This window comes from Dasypus novemcinctus, chromosome 26 (assembly GCF_030445035.2).
Source record: "Dasypus novemcinctus isolate mDasNov1 chromosome 26, mDasNov1.1.hap2, whole genome shotgun sequence".
In the NCBI taxonomy this organism is placed as follows: domain Eukaryota; kingdom Metazoa; phylum Chordata; class Mammalia; order Cingulata; family Dasypodidae; genus Dasypus; species Dasypus novemcinctus.
Genome location: NC_080698.1, coordinates 57,798,085 through 57,811,620, shown reverse-complemented (window position 1 = coordinate 57,811,620; position 13,536 = coordinate 57,798,085). Strand labels below are relative to the sequence as shown.

Sequence of the window (13,536 nt, the reverse complement as noted above, 5' to 3'; positions counted from 1 at the left end):
GACCGTGAGCCGGACCTGGGCTCCCCCGAGATGATGTATGCTCCAGCACGGCGTAATTGTGCTCTCTAATACCACTAATAAATCAAGGAGAACACACTCGAGGCCCGCACTTCATCAACTTCGCCCTCAATAAACATCTGGGGGGCGGACGCCTGCGCCGAGGCCCTGGCCGGGCCCTCCACGCGCTGCCCCAGGAGCGGCACAGCAGCTCTGGGCGCTGCTCTGCCGGCGAGGACACCAGACTCGGAAAGGGATGGCCTCTAGCCCAGCGAGCAGCAGGCGGGCGCCGCCGGCCTTCAGGCCTTGCGGGGGGAAGGGCTGGGCCTGGCAGGGTGGGCGGCCGCGGTGCGTGGGAACCGCACCCGGGCAGCGAGGTCTGGTTCTGAGCTGTGTCTGGCGAGGGGCCGGGAGGGCGGCCTGCTCACCTCCCCGCCTGAGGGCTGGCCAGGGGGCAAGGGGAGGAGAGAAGGGGCCCGGGAGAAAGGGCTGCCACAAGGCATCGGCATCGGGGGAAGAACCCCGGCGGCAGGGAGTGTGGGGAGGAGGGTCTGGGGGGAAAAACCACGACAAAGACTTCAGGAGGAGAGAACCTCAGGCTGTGCAAAGAAGGCGAGTGTGGGAGATGCGCTCCGTGCCCCGGGCTTGCTGCGCACAAAGGGAGGGCCTGGGGAGGGGGGCAGACGCCGACAGGCGCCGCAGACCCCAACGCCGCGGCTCGCACCAGTCGCCGGCACTGCTGGACCTGCAGGTGGCTCCGCCAGGCCCAGGGCCAGCACGGCCATCGCCGACCCGCGCAGACCCGCAGGCAGAGGAGGGGCTGCCCCGTGCAGAAGGCAGCGCAAGGAGCGCAGGCCCAGGCCGCACATGCCCCGCTGCTAGGCCTGGGGGCTGGAGCGGCCCACCCCACGCCGCACGCCGCAGGCCGGCGCCATGGCTGGCACTCTCAGCCCGTGCCTTCCCACCTCTCGCTCTCTGGTGCCCCCTCAGGCCACTCTGGCCTGGCCTGGCCAGTGGAGCCCACTCAGACTGAGGTCCAGAGCAGGGCACGGTCCCCTCCGAGTGGGGGCTTCTGGCTGCCGTTAGGAACGGGCGGTGCGGGCCGGGCGGTGCAGCTGCCCAGGGCTGCCTCTGTGCCACGAGCAACTCCACACACGGGGGCGGCTCACGTGGGCACGTGCCGCAGGCTCACCCACACCTGGGTTTAGCTCCAGCTCTGTGGCTGCCTGAGAGCACTGGACGGCCCCCTCGTCCGAGGACAGAGAGGCTTGGCCCCAAGGCCTCCCGGGACCTCCACAGTGCCCGCCCCAGGGCTGCGCGCGGAGGGGGGGTGGCGGCACATACCCGCTCCACAAGGCCGTGCCTGTGCTTCTGCTTATACACCTTCAGCCGGGGCAGGGCGCTCTCGGCGTAGTCCCTGGCCTCCAGCCCGTGCAGCAGGGTGCCGTGGAAGGCCAGGCGGCAGGAGTTGGCGTGGATGTCCGCGTCCAGCCTGGAGCCGATCACCAGGCACAGCCGGGGGCAGGTGACCGGCCTCTCAAACTCCACGAGGGCCCACTGCTGCCGGGGGCAGCGGCCCTCGGGGGCCCGGCCCGCCTCCCGGTCAGCCCCGTTGGCGGCCGGCGGCGCGTCCTCGCAGAGGTACTGCTCCTGGAAGAGGTACTCGCGCGAGAAGTCGAAGGAGTCCAGCACGGGCGGGTGGCCGAAGGCCTCGGGGGCGGGGCTGAAGAGCAGCAGGCGGCCCATGACCGTCTCGTGGCCCACGGTGATGTGGAACTTGGCCTTGGTCTGCAGGGGCCCCCGGAAGTACGGGATCTTCTCCAGGGAGACCAGGGCGGCGTGCACGGTGTGCAAGGACTCAGGCGCGCACACCAGCCCGCGCTCCAGCAGCTTGGGGTCGAACTGTGTCACGCAGATGCCCAGCCGGTCCCCCTGCATGGCCGACGTGACGGGCAGGTGGAACATCTGCATGGACTTCACCTTCTTCACCACCTGACAGGGGCCAGAGAGAGACACCGAGTCAGACGGGCCGAGGCGGCACCTGCGCTGCCCAGCCCAGGCCCTGCACTCCCGAGCCCAGCTGGTATCTGCGCCAGGCACCGGGGGCGGGGTCCCCAGCCGAGGGGAGTCCAGGCCCCCTGGGAGAGGCCAGCCTCGGAGGCCCAGGCCCACCTCACTCTCCCCATCTAGCCCCCTCCCCAGACCAGGGCCCCTGCAGCCAAATCCTGCCTTAGCTGCCCAGTACCCCGCAGCCTGCCCGCCCCAGGCTCCAATACCCCGGCTTCTCCCTTCTGCCCACCATCCTGGCACCTCCTTTGCCAGTAGGCACTAAGTCAGCTAGCTCCCCTGGCGGGGCAGCCGGCCTGTCCCCTCTGTCCTTGAAAGCTGCTCAGCCCAGCCTGCCCAGGCCCCAAGGGGCGGCTCGCACCCACCTGCCCACTAGCCCCGGAGCTTCTTGGGCAGGGTCTCCTTTCCTGTCCCCTCAACACCCCCGCGGAGAGCCTGCTCCATGCCAGGCGCTGCGCCGGGGGAGAGCGCCGTGAGCCCTGTGCTGGGGCTGCTGGTCGGGGAGGCCTCTCTGCAGGGGTCATGCCTGGGTGGGGCCTGGATGTGACAGGGTGCCCACGGGGTGGCGAGCAAGGCAGGTTGCTCTATACCCTGGTACCAGCACAGGCTCAGGCCCCGGACCGGGCAGCGGCTCAGGGAGCCCGAGCACTGGACAGAGGCTGGAGGGGCTGCAGCAGAGGGGGCAGGGGAGGGAGGGCAGGAGCTCGGGTGGGAGGCCACAGCCAGGGGTGCCGGCCGGGCTCCGAGCACAAGGGGAGCCACGGGTGGGCTTCAGGCAAAGGAGGAGCCGGGTCTTATTTCTGTCTTTCAAAGATCACACTGACTCCTAGGAGGGGGCCAATTTCTGCAGCCACAGTTTGTAAATTAGGAACAGACAAGGAAAAGTCTCTAACTGACGCTCGCCCACGCTCCCTACCACCAGCCACCGCCTGAGACAGGAGGGGACTGGCTCACGGCGACCTGTGCAACAGAGCAGGGACGTGGGGAGCACTTAGGGGGCAGCGCCCCACACTGCTCGCTGCAGCGAGGCCGGCGTGGGGTGGCGCACGGCCGTGGGGAGCACTTAGGGAGCAGCGCCCCACACTGCTCGCTGCAGCGAGGCCGGCGCGGGGTGGAGCACGGCCGTGGGGAGCACTTAGGGAGCAGCGCCCCACACTGCTCGCTGCAGCGAGGCCGGCGCGGGGTGGCGCACGGCCGTGGGGAGCACTTAGGGAGCAGCGCCCCACACTGCTCGCTGCAGCGAGGCCGGCGCGGGGTGGCGCACGGCCGTGGGGAGCACTTAGGGAGCAGCGCCCCACACTGCTCGCTGCAGCGAGGCCGGCGCGAGGTGGCGCACGGCAGGCTGCCGCTCGTGGGGGTGCAGAACACCTCTTTCCCCCCGGAGGGCGAGGTGCTGTCGGTGGCGCTGCCGGCAGGGCCTTGGCTGGGGAGCCGCACTTCTCCAGTGTTTGTTTAAAGAGCATTAACTACCTGACCGAGAGGTCAGGGGGCAGAGAAAGTGAGCCCGCATGTCAAAAGCCACATCTAAGATCAATCCAAGAGAAAGATAAAACATCTCTGAAATGGCTACAGGGGCTGGGGAAGATAAGGCTTTCAGGAATGCGTCTTAGGGAGCCTGGAGGGTATTATCTTACCAGTGAGCAGGGCCTGGGCCAGAACTTTCCCCTCCCCGAGGCCCCCACCCCGGGCGGCTTCCAAACACCGGCCAATGACGAAATCCGGCGCACCCAACACCAAATGCTGGGGCTCCATCTCCTGCAAGGCCAGGACGTCACAGATACGGGGGAGCGGCTCAGGGCACCCCAAAAGGTCCCCCTGCCTGCCCAGGAGCACCTTCACCGGCCCCGGGCCCCAGGGTCAAGTCCCAGTTTCTGAGAGGCCTCCCCCCCAAGCCTTCCCAGCCGCCTCGCCCCACGGCGTTTCTCGTCCCACCCAGTGTGGCCACCAACCCAGGAAGCCCCAGCCAAAGGGAACCGGACGGTCCCTGGAGCACCCCAGGGTCCCGCCTGCTCTGTGCCTTGCCTGGGAAGGCTCCCTCTCCCTGGAATTCCTTGTGCCTGGCAGACTCACCCATTGATCCCTGCGCCCCAGTGCTCAGGCACCCCTGGGAAGGGCTGGCTCCTCTCCTCGGGGTGGCTGGACTGTACTGCCATGTTGCACCAGGACTGCTGGTTCCCTGTGTGCCTGCCTGCTTATCTGCTCAGCTAAACGACAACGTGATGAGTGCCATGACCCCCACCGCCCCTGAGAACTGACATCCCGGCAGCCGGGATGCACGTGGGTGCTCCTCCCAGCTCCGTCCTCCCGCCTGCCCCTGCTGGAGGGGCCGCTGTCCTCACCTTGGCGTGGACACCCCCCGTCCTTCTACAAGCGTGCGTGTGGGGAGAGATTTGCTCCATGGGGGTCCACACGCCTCATGGGTAACTTGCTTTCTGAGGTTTTGAGCCTTATGACTGGCTCTGAGATGGACAGGTCCTCCTTGCGGCATGTACGCCACTCCACTCACTGACGACATGGGGGCACCCTCTGAACAAAAGCCACGGCCCAGGCTCCTCTCCAGGGGCTTTTGGCCGCTTCCAGCCTCTTGCGGAAGACGCTGTGGTGAAGTACCTCTCGTGGGCAAAGCCCGCCTGGGACACAGTGCCAGGGGTCCTTGGGGACAGCTGCCCCGGAGGAGAAGGGCCTGTGAGCACTCGGCTTCCCACGGCCCATCCTCGCCACGTCCTCCCCACCGCCAGGGCCGGGAGCGCCCGGGCCTCCTGGCCTCGCCGACCCCGGGCACCAGCAGGGGCTTCGCGCCCACCACGTCTGAGCCCCTCGAGACCGTGAGGACAGGAACCATGCTCCACCGGCCGCTGCGCCCTCGGCTCCCGGCACAGGGCTACTCACAATGGACCCCGTTAAACCCCCACTTCATCGGGAGCGTGCGGCCGCAGAGGACGGTGGGAATGAAGCACCTCGTGGCAGGCACACACCTGGCAAGGCTCGAGGCTGAGATTCCAGGCCTGCGGGGCCTGAGGAGGACCCGAGCTCCCCCTTCCTGTGCCGGCGCCGCGCCCCCGCCCCGCCCCCGCAGGCTTATTCAGAGCGTGGCCCGCTTTACGGGGCTCGTGTGCCGAGGACTAGACCAGCTTGAAGGGCACCCGAAGAACACAAGACAAAGAGCCGCGCAGACCAAGATTTTAAGAGCTAGACAGGGGATTGTGGAACACACAAAGGTGCAGAGGTTCCCGGGCCCTCACGGGCCTCGGCCGGGCTGTGCGCACAGGTCACCGGGAGGGCCGTGAGCAAGCCCGCGTCGTGACAGAGTCCACGCAAGAGCGGGAGACCCCATTTGGGACACCACAAAAAAGGGGTGAGGGGGTGATTTTACCCACCGGAGAATGGGATCAACAGGCTTCCCTTTACAGTCGCTTATTTTCGAGCCAACTTTGAGAGACTCTATCCACAACTCACTCACCACACGGTCACTAATACCCAGGCCGCGCACGGGACACGCACGCGCTCACTCAACACATGCTGATTAAGCTCGCAGCAGGCCGGGCCCTGGGCCACGCAGGGCGGGCAAAGGCAGGCCGGGCCCTCGGGCTTGACCGCCTGGGGGGAGACGGCGCGAGTTACACCATCCGCTCACAAAGCAGAACTTCACAGCTGTGGGGAGGTCTGTGAGGGAAGGGGAGAGGCGTCGTGAGAGACCAGGGTGGGGACTTGTGCTGGGCGGCCAGGGGGCGCTTCTCTGAGGGGGGGACATTCAGGCGGAGTGCAGAGGCCTGAGAACGTGTGGCTTTGGGGCATTCCAGGCAGAGGGGACCCCACAGCCCTGAGGGGGAAAGCATGTGGCCTGCTTGAGGGCTGGAAGGCAGCAGGGCTGGCTGGGGACGCAGGGGCGTGGGGGGGGATGTGAGGCTGGAAACATGGCCGGCCACACCCACAGCCGAAAGCCATGGGAGGACCTGGCCGGTCGGGCTGAGCAGGAGACTGGCAGCCTCTCCCCTGTATTTTGGTTTGTGTTTTATGTTTTACTCGCTTTTATTAGAGAAGTTGTTGGTCTACAGAAAAAGCATGCAGAAAATAGAGAGCTCCCATCTATGCACCCTCCCACGTGCCGTTTTCCTGATTATTAACACTTGGCATTAGCATGGTAACTTTGTCACCATTGATGGACCCGTACTACTGTAATTGTAATATTAACTATAGTCCATGGTGTACATTAGGGTTCCCTGTTCACGGTGTGCGGGCCTGTGTCTTCCTACATTTTTATTCTAGTAATAAAATTTCCCCTTTTAACCACATTCAAATACAGAATTTAATACCGGTAATTACATTCACAGAGATATGCCACCATCACCAAAACTCTTCCATCACCGCAAATGGAAACTGCATAATTTAAGCATTACCCCCCATTCCCTACCCTCACCCTGGCACCTGGTAACCTGCAGTCTACTTTCTAACTCTGTATTTGCCTATTCTAATTATTTCATGTCAGTGAGATTGTACAATTGCCCTTTTGTGTTTGTCTTGTTTCATTCAACACGATGTCTTCACAGTTCATCCATGTTGTTGCATGTATCAGAACGTCATTCCTTTTTATAACTAAATAATCATCTGCTGTATGGGTATACCACATTTTGTTTATTCATTCATGGGATGATGGACACTTGGGTTTCTTCTGTCTTTTGCAGTTGTCACTATGAACATCAGTGCACAAATATCTGTTGGAGTCCCTGCTTTCAATTCTTTGGGATACATACCTAGAAGTGGGATTGCTGGGTCATATAGAAATTCTCTACTTAACTTTCTGAGGAACCACCAAACTGTCTTCCACAGCAACTGCACTATTTCACATCCTACCAGCAACGAATAAGTGTTCCCATTTTCCACATCCTCTCCAACGCTTGTCATTTTCTATTTTTAATAGTATCCATTCTATTAAGTGTGAAATGTTATCTCATTGTGGTTTTGATTTGCATTTCCCCACTGGATAATAACGTTGAGCCAAAAGCATGTGCTTTTTGGCCATTTGTATATCTTCTGTGGAGAGATGTCTATTCACATATCTTTTTCCCATTTTTAAATTGGGTTGTCTTTTTGAGGTTGGGGTTCTTTATATATTCTGGATATTAAACTCTTATTGGATATGTGATTTCCAAATATTTTCTCCCATTCTGTCTTTGTACTTTCATGATGAATTCCTTCGATTCACAAAAGTTTTTAATTTTGATGAACTTCCATTTATTTATTTTTTCTTTTGTTGCTCATGTTTTTCGTGTAAAGTCTAAGAAACCACTGCTTACCACAAGGTCCTGAAAATGTTTCCTTACGTTTCCTTCTAGTTTGATAGTTCTGGTTCTTATATTTAGGTCTCTGACCCGTTTTTGTATATGGTGTGAGATAGGGGTCCTCCTACGTTCTTGTGCATGTGGATGTCCAGTTCTCCAGCATCATTTGTTGAAGAGACTACTCTTTCCCAATTAAATGGACTTGGCAGGCCTGCCAAAATCAACTGGCCATAGACGTGAGGGTCTATTTCTGAACTTTTGATAACTATTCCATTGGTCTACGTATCTAGCCTTGTGCCAGTACCATGCTGCTTTGATTACAGTACCATTGTAATGCTTTAAAATCAGCAAGTGTGAATCCTCCAACTTCAGTCATCTTTTTCAAGATGTTTTTGGCTATTCCGGGCCTGTTACCTGTCCATATAAATTTGATGATTGACTTTTCCATTTCAGCAAAGAAGGCTGTTGGAATTTTGATTAAGATTACATTGAATCTGTAAATCACTTTGAGTAGAATTGATATCTTAATGATATTTAGTTTTCCAATCCATGGACACAGAATGTCCTTCCATTTATTTCAGTCATCTTTGATTTCTTTTGGCAATGTTGTGCAGTTTTTCCATGTACAACTCCTTCACATCCCTGGATAAATTTATCCCTAGAATGTTTTATTCTTTCAGTTGCAAGGGGAAATGAAATTTCTTTCTTGATCTCCTTTCCTGTCAGATCGTTCTTTACTGTTGTAGAGAAATATTACTGATTTTTAAAAAAAATTTTTATATAAATGTTACAAGTTACTTAGTTAACACAAGATAACTAGAATAACAATAAATACGCATTGGTTATAGTTACACTTCCCCTTTATTTTTGTTCATTTCTCAATCTTGAGGGACGATGTCTACTCTGAATGCTCCAGGCTAAGGAGGAACGTAGATATTATGGGGTAGAAGAATGGAACTGTTCTGCTTGCAGGTGAAGACATGCCTTGCTTTTGGGACCGGGCTGTTCTACCATCATCGTTTAGTCAGTTGTTCAGCGCAAGCCCCAAGAACTGGAGAGTAGGAGTTGGGTGCATGTCGACTGGGTTTCCGTGACTGATTTTTGCAAGTTGATCTTGTACCCTGCCTCTGTGCTATTAGTGCTAGTCACTTTGTTGTGGGTTTTTCATGATTTTCTCTCTATAGGATGATGTCATCTGCAAACAGGGAAAATTTACTCCTCCCTTTCTAATCTGGATGCCTTTGATTTCTTTTTCTTGCCTAACTGCTCGGACAGGAATTTCCTGTACAGAGCTGAGTAACAGTGGTGCCAGTGGGCGTCCTTGTCACACCAGGTCCAGAACCCACCGCCTCCCCACCGCCTCCACTGCTACCGCCCGGTCCCCAGCCACCATCTTGCTTTGATCCTTCCCTTCCCTCTGCAATCTGCTCTCCATGGAGCAGCTAGAGGAATTCTGATAACCATAAACTGGCATGACAATGGCATTTCATCCATCTCGCTGTGTAAAAACCAATGTCCTTACCACGACCCACAGGCCTTAGGGTCCAGCCCCCTGTTGTCACTGGCTTTTTTTAACATTCATATATCTCTCTTCTTTGTTTCCTTCATTTTTCTGCTCAAATGTCACTTTACCAGCAAGTCCATCCTTGGACCACCCAATAAATAAGTCCTCATTTGATTTTTCTTCATGGCACTTATCACCACCTAATGTATTGTTTTAGCTTGCTAAAGGCTGCCAATGCAAAAACACCAGAAATAGGTTGGCTTTTACAATGGGAATTTATTAGGGTAAAAGCTTACAGTTCCGAGGCTGTGAAAATATCCAAATCAAGGCATCATCAGAGACACTGTCTCACCAAAAGTCAGCTGTGAGCAGATCCTGGACTCCTGCCACACAGTGACCAGCACAGCCTTCTCCAGGCTCACTTTCTCCCCGAGCTCAGTTGTGGGCCACCAGGCAGATGGCTTGTTTCTCCAGCCTCCAGCCTCTCTCTCAGACTCTTGGAGTTTCTCTTTCTGCAGTCGTAGGCAATCCTGGGGTTCTCTCCCACATGGAAGGGTAAAAATGGTAGTGGTTCTCTTTCTCAGTGCCTCTGTTTATATAAGACTCCAGGAGAAGGATTAAGATCTACTCTGGGTCCCCACAATCTAATCAAAGGCTCTTAATGGAAATGATCTAATCAAAAGTGATCCAATCAAAAGGCCCCTTATCTGAATCTAACCAAAGGGTCCCACACACATTAGGTTTTGCATACACAGGAATGGGGTTGGCTTAAGAACAAAATTTTCTGGGTCCACAAAAGACTCAAACCAAGACACTATTCTATATTTATTTCCTGACTCTCTCCTGCACTGGAATGCACCCTTCACACACAGGAGGCCGCACACATATCTGTGGGATAAGAGAATGGAGCCACGGCTGCGAGCACCAGTCCCTGTCCCCAGGGGTTTCTGTCTGGGTCTAGGAGATGCACGTCCACCAAGGCCTGGGGACACATCCACAAGCTGCGCAGCATGAGGCCTGGCCCCTGAGGCTGGCCAGGCAGCCAGAGGCTCCAGATAGACCCAAGTCAAGGAACCTTGCTAGGAGGGAGGAGCGGCTGAGGGGCCCTGGTGAGGGGACACCACACGGGCTTTCCCAGCAGAGTGAGCAGGGAGAACGTCAGCAGGCAAGGCTGGCTGCGCAGAGCGGAGGGCGCCGCTGCTGTGGGCCAGGAAAGGCCCTCCACTGGGACCTCCTTGGGCCCACACCTTAGGCCCCGCTCCCCAAAGGTGCTGGCTGTCTGCGGAGCCCTTCCCTCTGTCCCTCCCATCTCTCTAGCCTCAAGCCCTTCTGGGGAAGGAAGGCATGGACCGAGGGAGGGAGGGAGGAATACATCAGCAAGCCCACAATGTTTAAAACTCCAGTTCATGCTTGGTAAGCAGTTTGGTCCTTTTTGATGAACAAAGAAGCTTTGCCATCATCTGGGTCAGTTATTCTTCAGAAAAACCCTATGATGCAGGTCAATATTTTTACATTCAATTTTATGGATGAAGAAACAGAGGTTTTTGATGTCTCCAAGGTCACAAAGCAAACAGGGCTGAGGCACGGGACAATACGACAAGAGCTGGGACTGCAAGGCAGGGCTGACATTTCACAGCCTCGACTGCTGACCGGCTGAGCAGGAAACGTGCGCTGGGCTCTCTAGAGCCGCAGGCAGGGGACGGCTGGGCCCTCCAGGCTCTTCAGGGCCAGACCACCAGGGGACTGGCCCGCAAGTGGCGGTGGATGCTGGATGACTGACAGTTTGGATGGCTGACAACCCCAGAAGATGGTGTCAGGGGAGGAGTGAAGAGAGAAGGTTCCAGAGAGGGCACTTCATACCAGCCACCGATTCGGGCTGTCCCTGTCCACAACACGACTTGGCTTCTCACATAGACCCCAAGAGGCAAGGCACGGGCGTCCCGCTTGTGGAAGCCAGGGCTAGGGAAGTCGGGGCCTGAGAGTCGAATGTGGCAGGAGCAGGGCTGAGCCCAGCGAGCCGCCCTCCAGGCCCGAGCCCCTCCCTCCTCCAGCCCTTCCCATCGCCCTGCTTTGGCCAAGCGCAGTGACGAACTCCTAGTTGCCAAGCCCAGTGGACGGGTTTTCAGATGAGTCTCCCCAGCTGGACAGTCCCCTCCCAGCTACCCCTGCTTTCTATTTTGGGGACAGCGTAGTATTGCCAGCACAGGACAGCCTGGTAAATGTTTGCTGATCGAACCAATGAGAGAACAGACACACACCCCCCCCCTGTCTGCGCCATGCCTGACGTGCTCAGATACCCCATCTGGGCTTCTGAGGCTCTGGAATTGAGTTTTCTAGCCTTGCAAGGATTCTGCACGATATCGTGCCCCTAATGATCCAACCTCTCTTCAATCTGTGCTTTCAGAGGCTACTGGAAACCTCCAGTGCTTTTCCTTGCTTGGAAGAGTAAGCTCCTCATTAGTATGCAAATAAACCTAATTGTTCTATCCTGGACCCCTACAGAGGATAAAGCAAGGTGCTCCCACCTCTGTTGCAGGGCTCATACGAGGAAGCTGAACAGCCCACAGCAACCTCTCAGGTGGCTAACGACACGCATGCTGGAGCCCCCAGAGGCTATGATGTGTCCCCAAGCAGCCAGGTCTGTCCTGACTTCATGCCATTAACATACATCTCTGCAACAAGGTGAAGTCCACTGCCAGCCTGGACAGCAGATGTCCCCTAGCACCGTGAGCTCCTGCCCCGCGAGCCTCGACAGGTGGAAGCGGACGGGCCCAGGATGCCACACCCACCGCAGGGGAAGAACAAGGCCCGGGCCTCGCGGCGTCCTGGAGAGCCAGCAGGTGCGCAAAGAGGTGGGCAAGCGCCGCGCACGCAGCAGCCTCGACGGGGTCCTGCTGAAACGAGAGCGGCCCTCTATTGTCCATTTCTGTTCCATTAACGAGCCTGGGAGGGAGCTCCTGCTAGGCCAGAGGCTAGGGTCGGGACTGGCACTGTCATCGTGACTTAATCAAACGTAAACTGGAGGGAAGAACACACAAGCTGGACACTAATAAGCTTAGCTCAGGATCAGTTCCCTCCATTCGAAGATGTGCAGACCTGAGGGGACACGTGAAGCAAGCTTTTAAAGACCGGCCCGGGTTTGGCTCCACCAGACCCGACCTCCTTGCTTAATAAGGGTTTGGTTTGGCTGCTCTGCTTCTCTTCTTCCAGCCCAGCTGTTACAGATGAGACACCCCCTGCCTAGGGCACTGCCTGCATGCCCCGCATGAAGCTGAACTCAGGACTGCACGAGGAGAGGCAGCGTGGGCTCCCGGCAGCCAGCCCCTCAGACCAGGCTCCTCCAGGCCCGCCTTGGGGCGCCAGCCCAGCCCACTCAGGTTTAGGGAAATGCAAACCACTCGGAGAGAGAGAGAGCATCCAGTGATGTCGCAAGGGCCTGTGTTTCCCCCGACCTGGGACCCATCACGAAGGCGCTGTCACACGGGCATCCAGGCTGGACCTTGAGTTGAAGACCCCAAACTGTACTGCCCTGAGAAGTGGCCTCACGCACCTCGGTGCGTACTTCTGTCTTACAGGTCTATTGGCTCATTTGCACAACTGGTACCACGTGGGTGTCTAACTCCAGTCCTCTGCAGGATGCCTTCAGCATCTGTTCTCAGTGGGACCAGTTGTGAACTAGGCCGTTTCTGCAGAGACTGGACACTGTTTCTTCTCGGGAGAGCGCCACTGCTCATTTTTCTCTGCCCTGACTGCCAGGGCAGGGGCCACTTTTTTGGCTGCTTCCTGTGCTGCTGCACACTCAACGTGCCCACACGCAGAAGTCTCCCTGGATGGAACGTCGCGGCATGTTTTTAAGACGCGTTCGCAGCTGTACGAGGGCTTCCCCGGGGCTCTTTGAGGGGCTCCAGCCAAGCAAGAAGAGGCTCCCTGCCCACACGCTCACTGCCACTTAGTACTGCGGGCGTTTCCCTTTGTGACTGCCGACAGACCAGGAGTGGCACCCACGGCTGCCCTGAGGTGGGCTAACGGGTGGCCCTGTTACCAAGGCGGCTGGCCTCCTGGAAGGGCCACCCGTGAGTCCTTCCAGCCTCTCTGGAGCCTCTGCTGCTTAAGAGTGTCCCAGCCCCCACTCCTGGTGAGGCGAAGTGGGACCAGCTACTCGCCGGCTGCGCTGCTGCCCCAAGCACTCGGCCGGCAGCTTCTCCAGGTTCCTGGGCCCCAAGCAGCTCTTTAGGGAAGGGGGCCTCATGTGGCATGGTAAGGAGGAGAGGTCAGAGTGGCCCTCTCCCCAGTGGCTCGGCTGGCCCAGGCTCTCCGCAGGCCTCCTTGGCTGCCTGTCCTCTGGGCATCTGTGCCAGAAAATACGCTCCTGGCAGCATGCGAGAGGCTTCTCCTCCCAGCTGGCCTGTCTCCCTCTTGCCTGGGCCTCCCTCCACGAGATGGGGAACTGTGTGGCTGACTCGAGCGGAGAGCTAGTTCTGTGTAAAAAATCCAACAGGGCCTCAGACAGAAGAGGGAAGGTGCCCAGAGAGCCAGGGGGCCCTGCTGAGCAGAGGGAGCCCCCGTGAGAAGGAAAAGAGGACCACCGGCAGTCTCAGGGGACCTGCAGGCACCTGAGCCAGGCAGGGCACTGCCCGCCCATCCGTCCACTGGCTCCCTGCCCCCACCTCCACCTCTGCGTGCCCAGGC

The 13,536-nt window shown here is 57.9% G+C and overlaps 1 protein-coding gene across 3 annotated transcripts in view; it reads right to left on the bottom strand.

The window, feature by feature from the left end:
* The window catches only part of EEFSEC (eukaryotic elongation factor, selenocysteine-tRNA specific), a 246,729-nt gene that overhangs the window by 53,216 nt on the left and 179,977 nt on the right, over positions 1-13,536 (bottom strand). For all 3 annotated transcript variants that reach the window (XM_004473414.3, XM_058288879.1, XM_012530959.3), the window contains exon 5: positions 1,342-1,989. In XM_004473414.3, the coding sequence (XP_004473471.1) occupies positions 1,342-1,989 (648 nt within the window). The remainder of the gene's footprint in view (positions 1-1,341; positions 1,990-13,536) is intronic.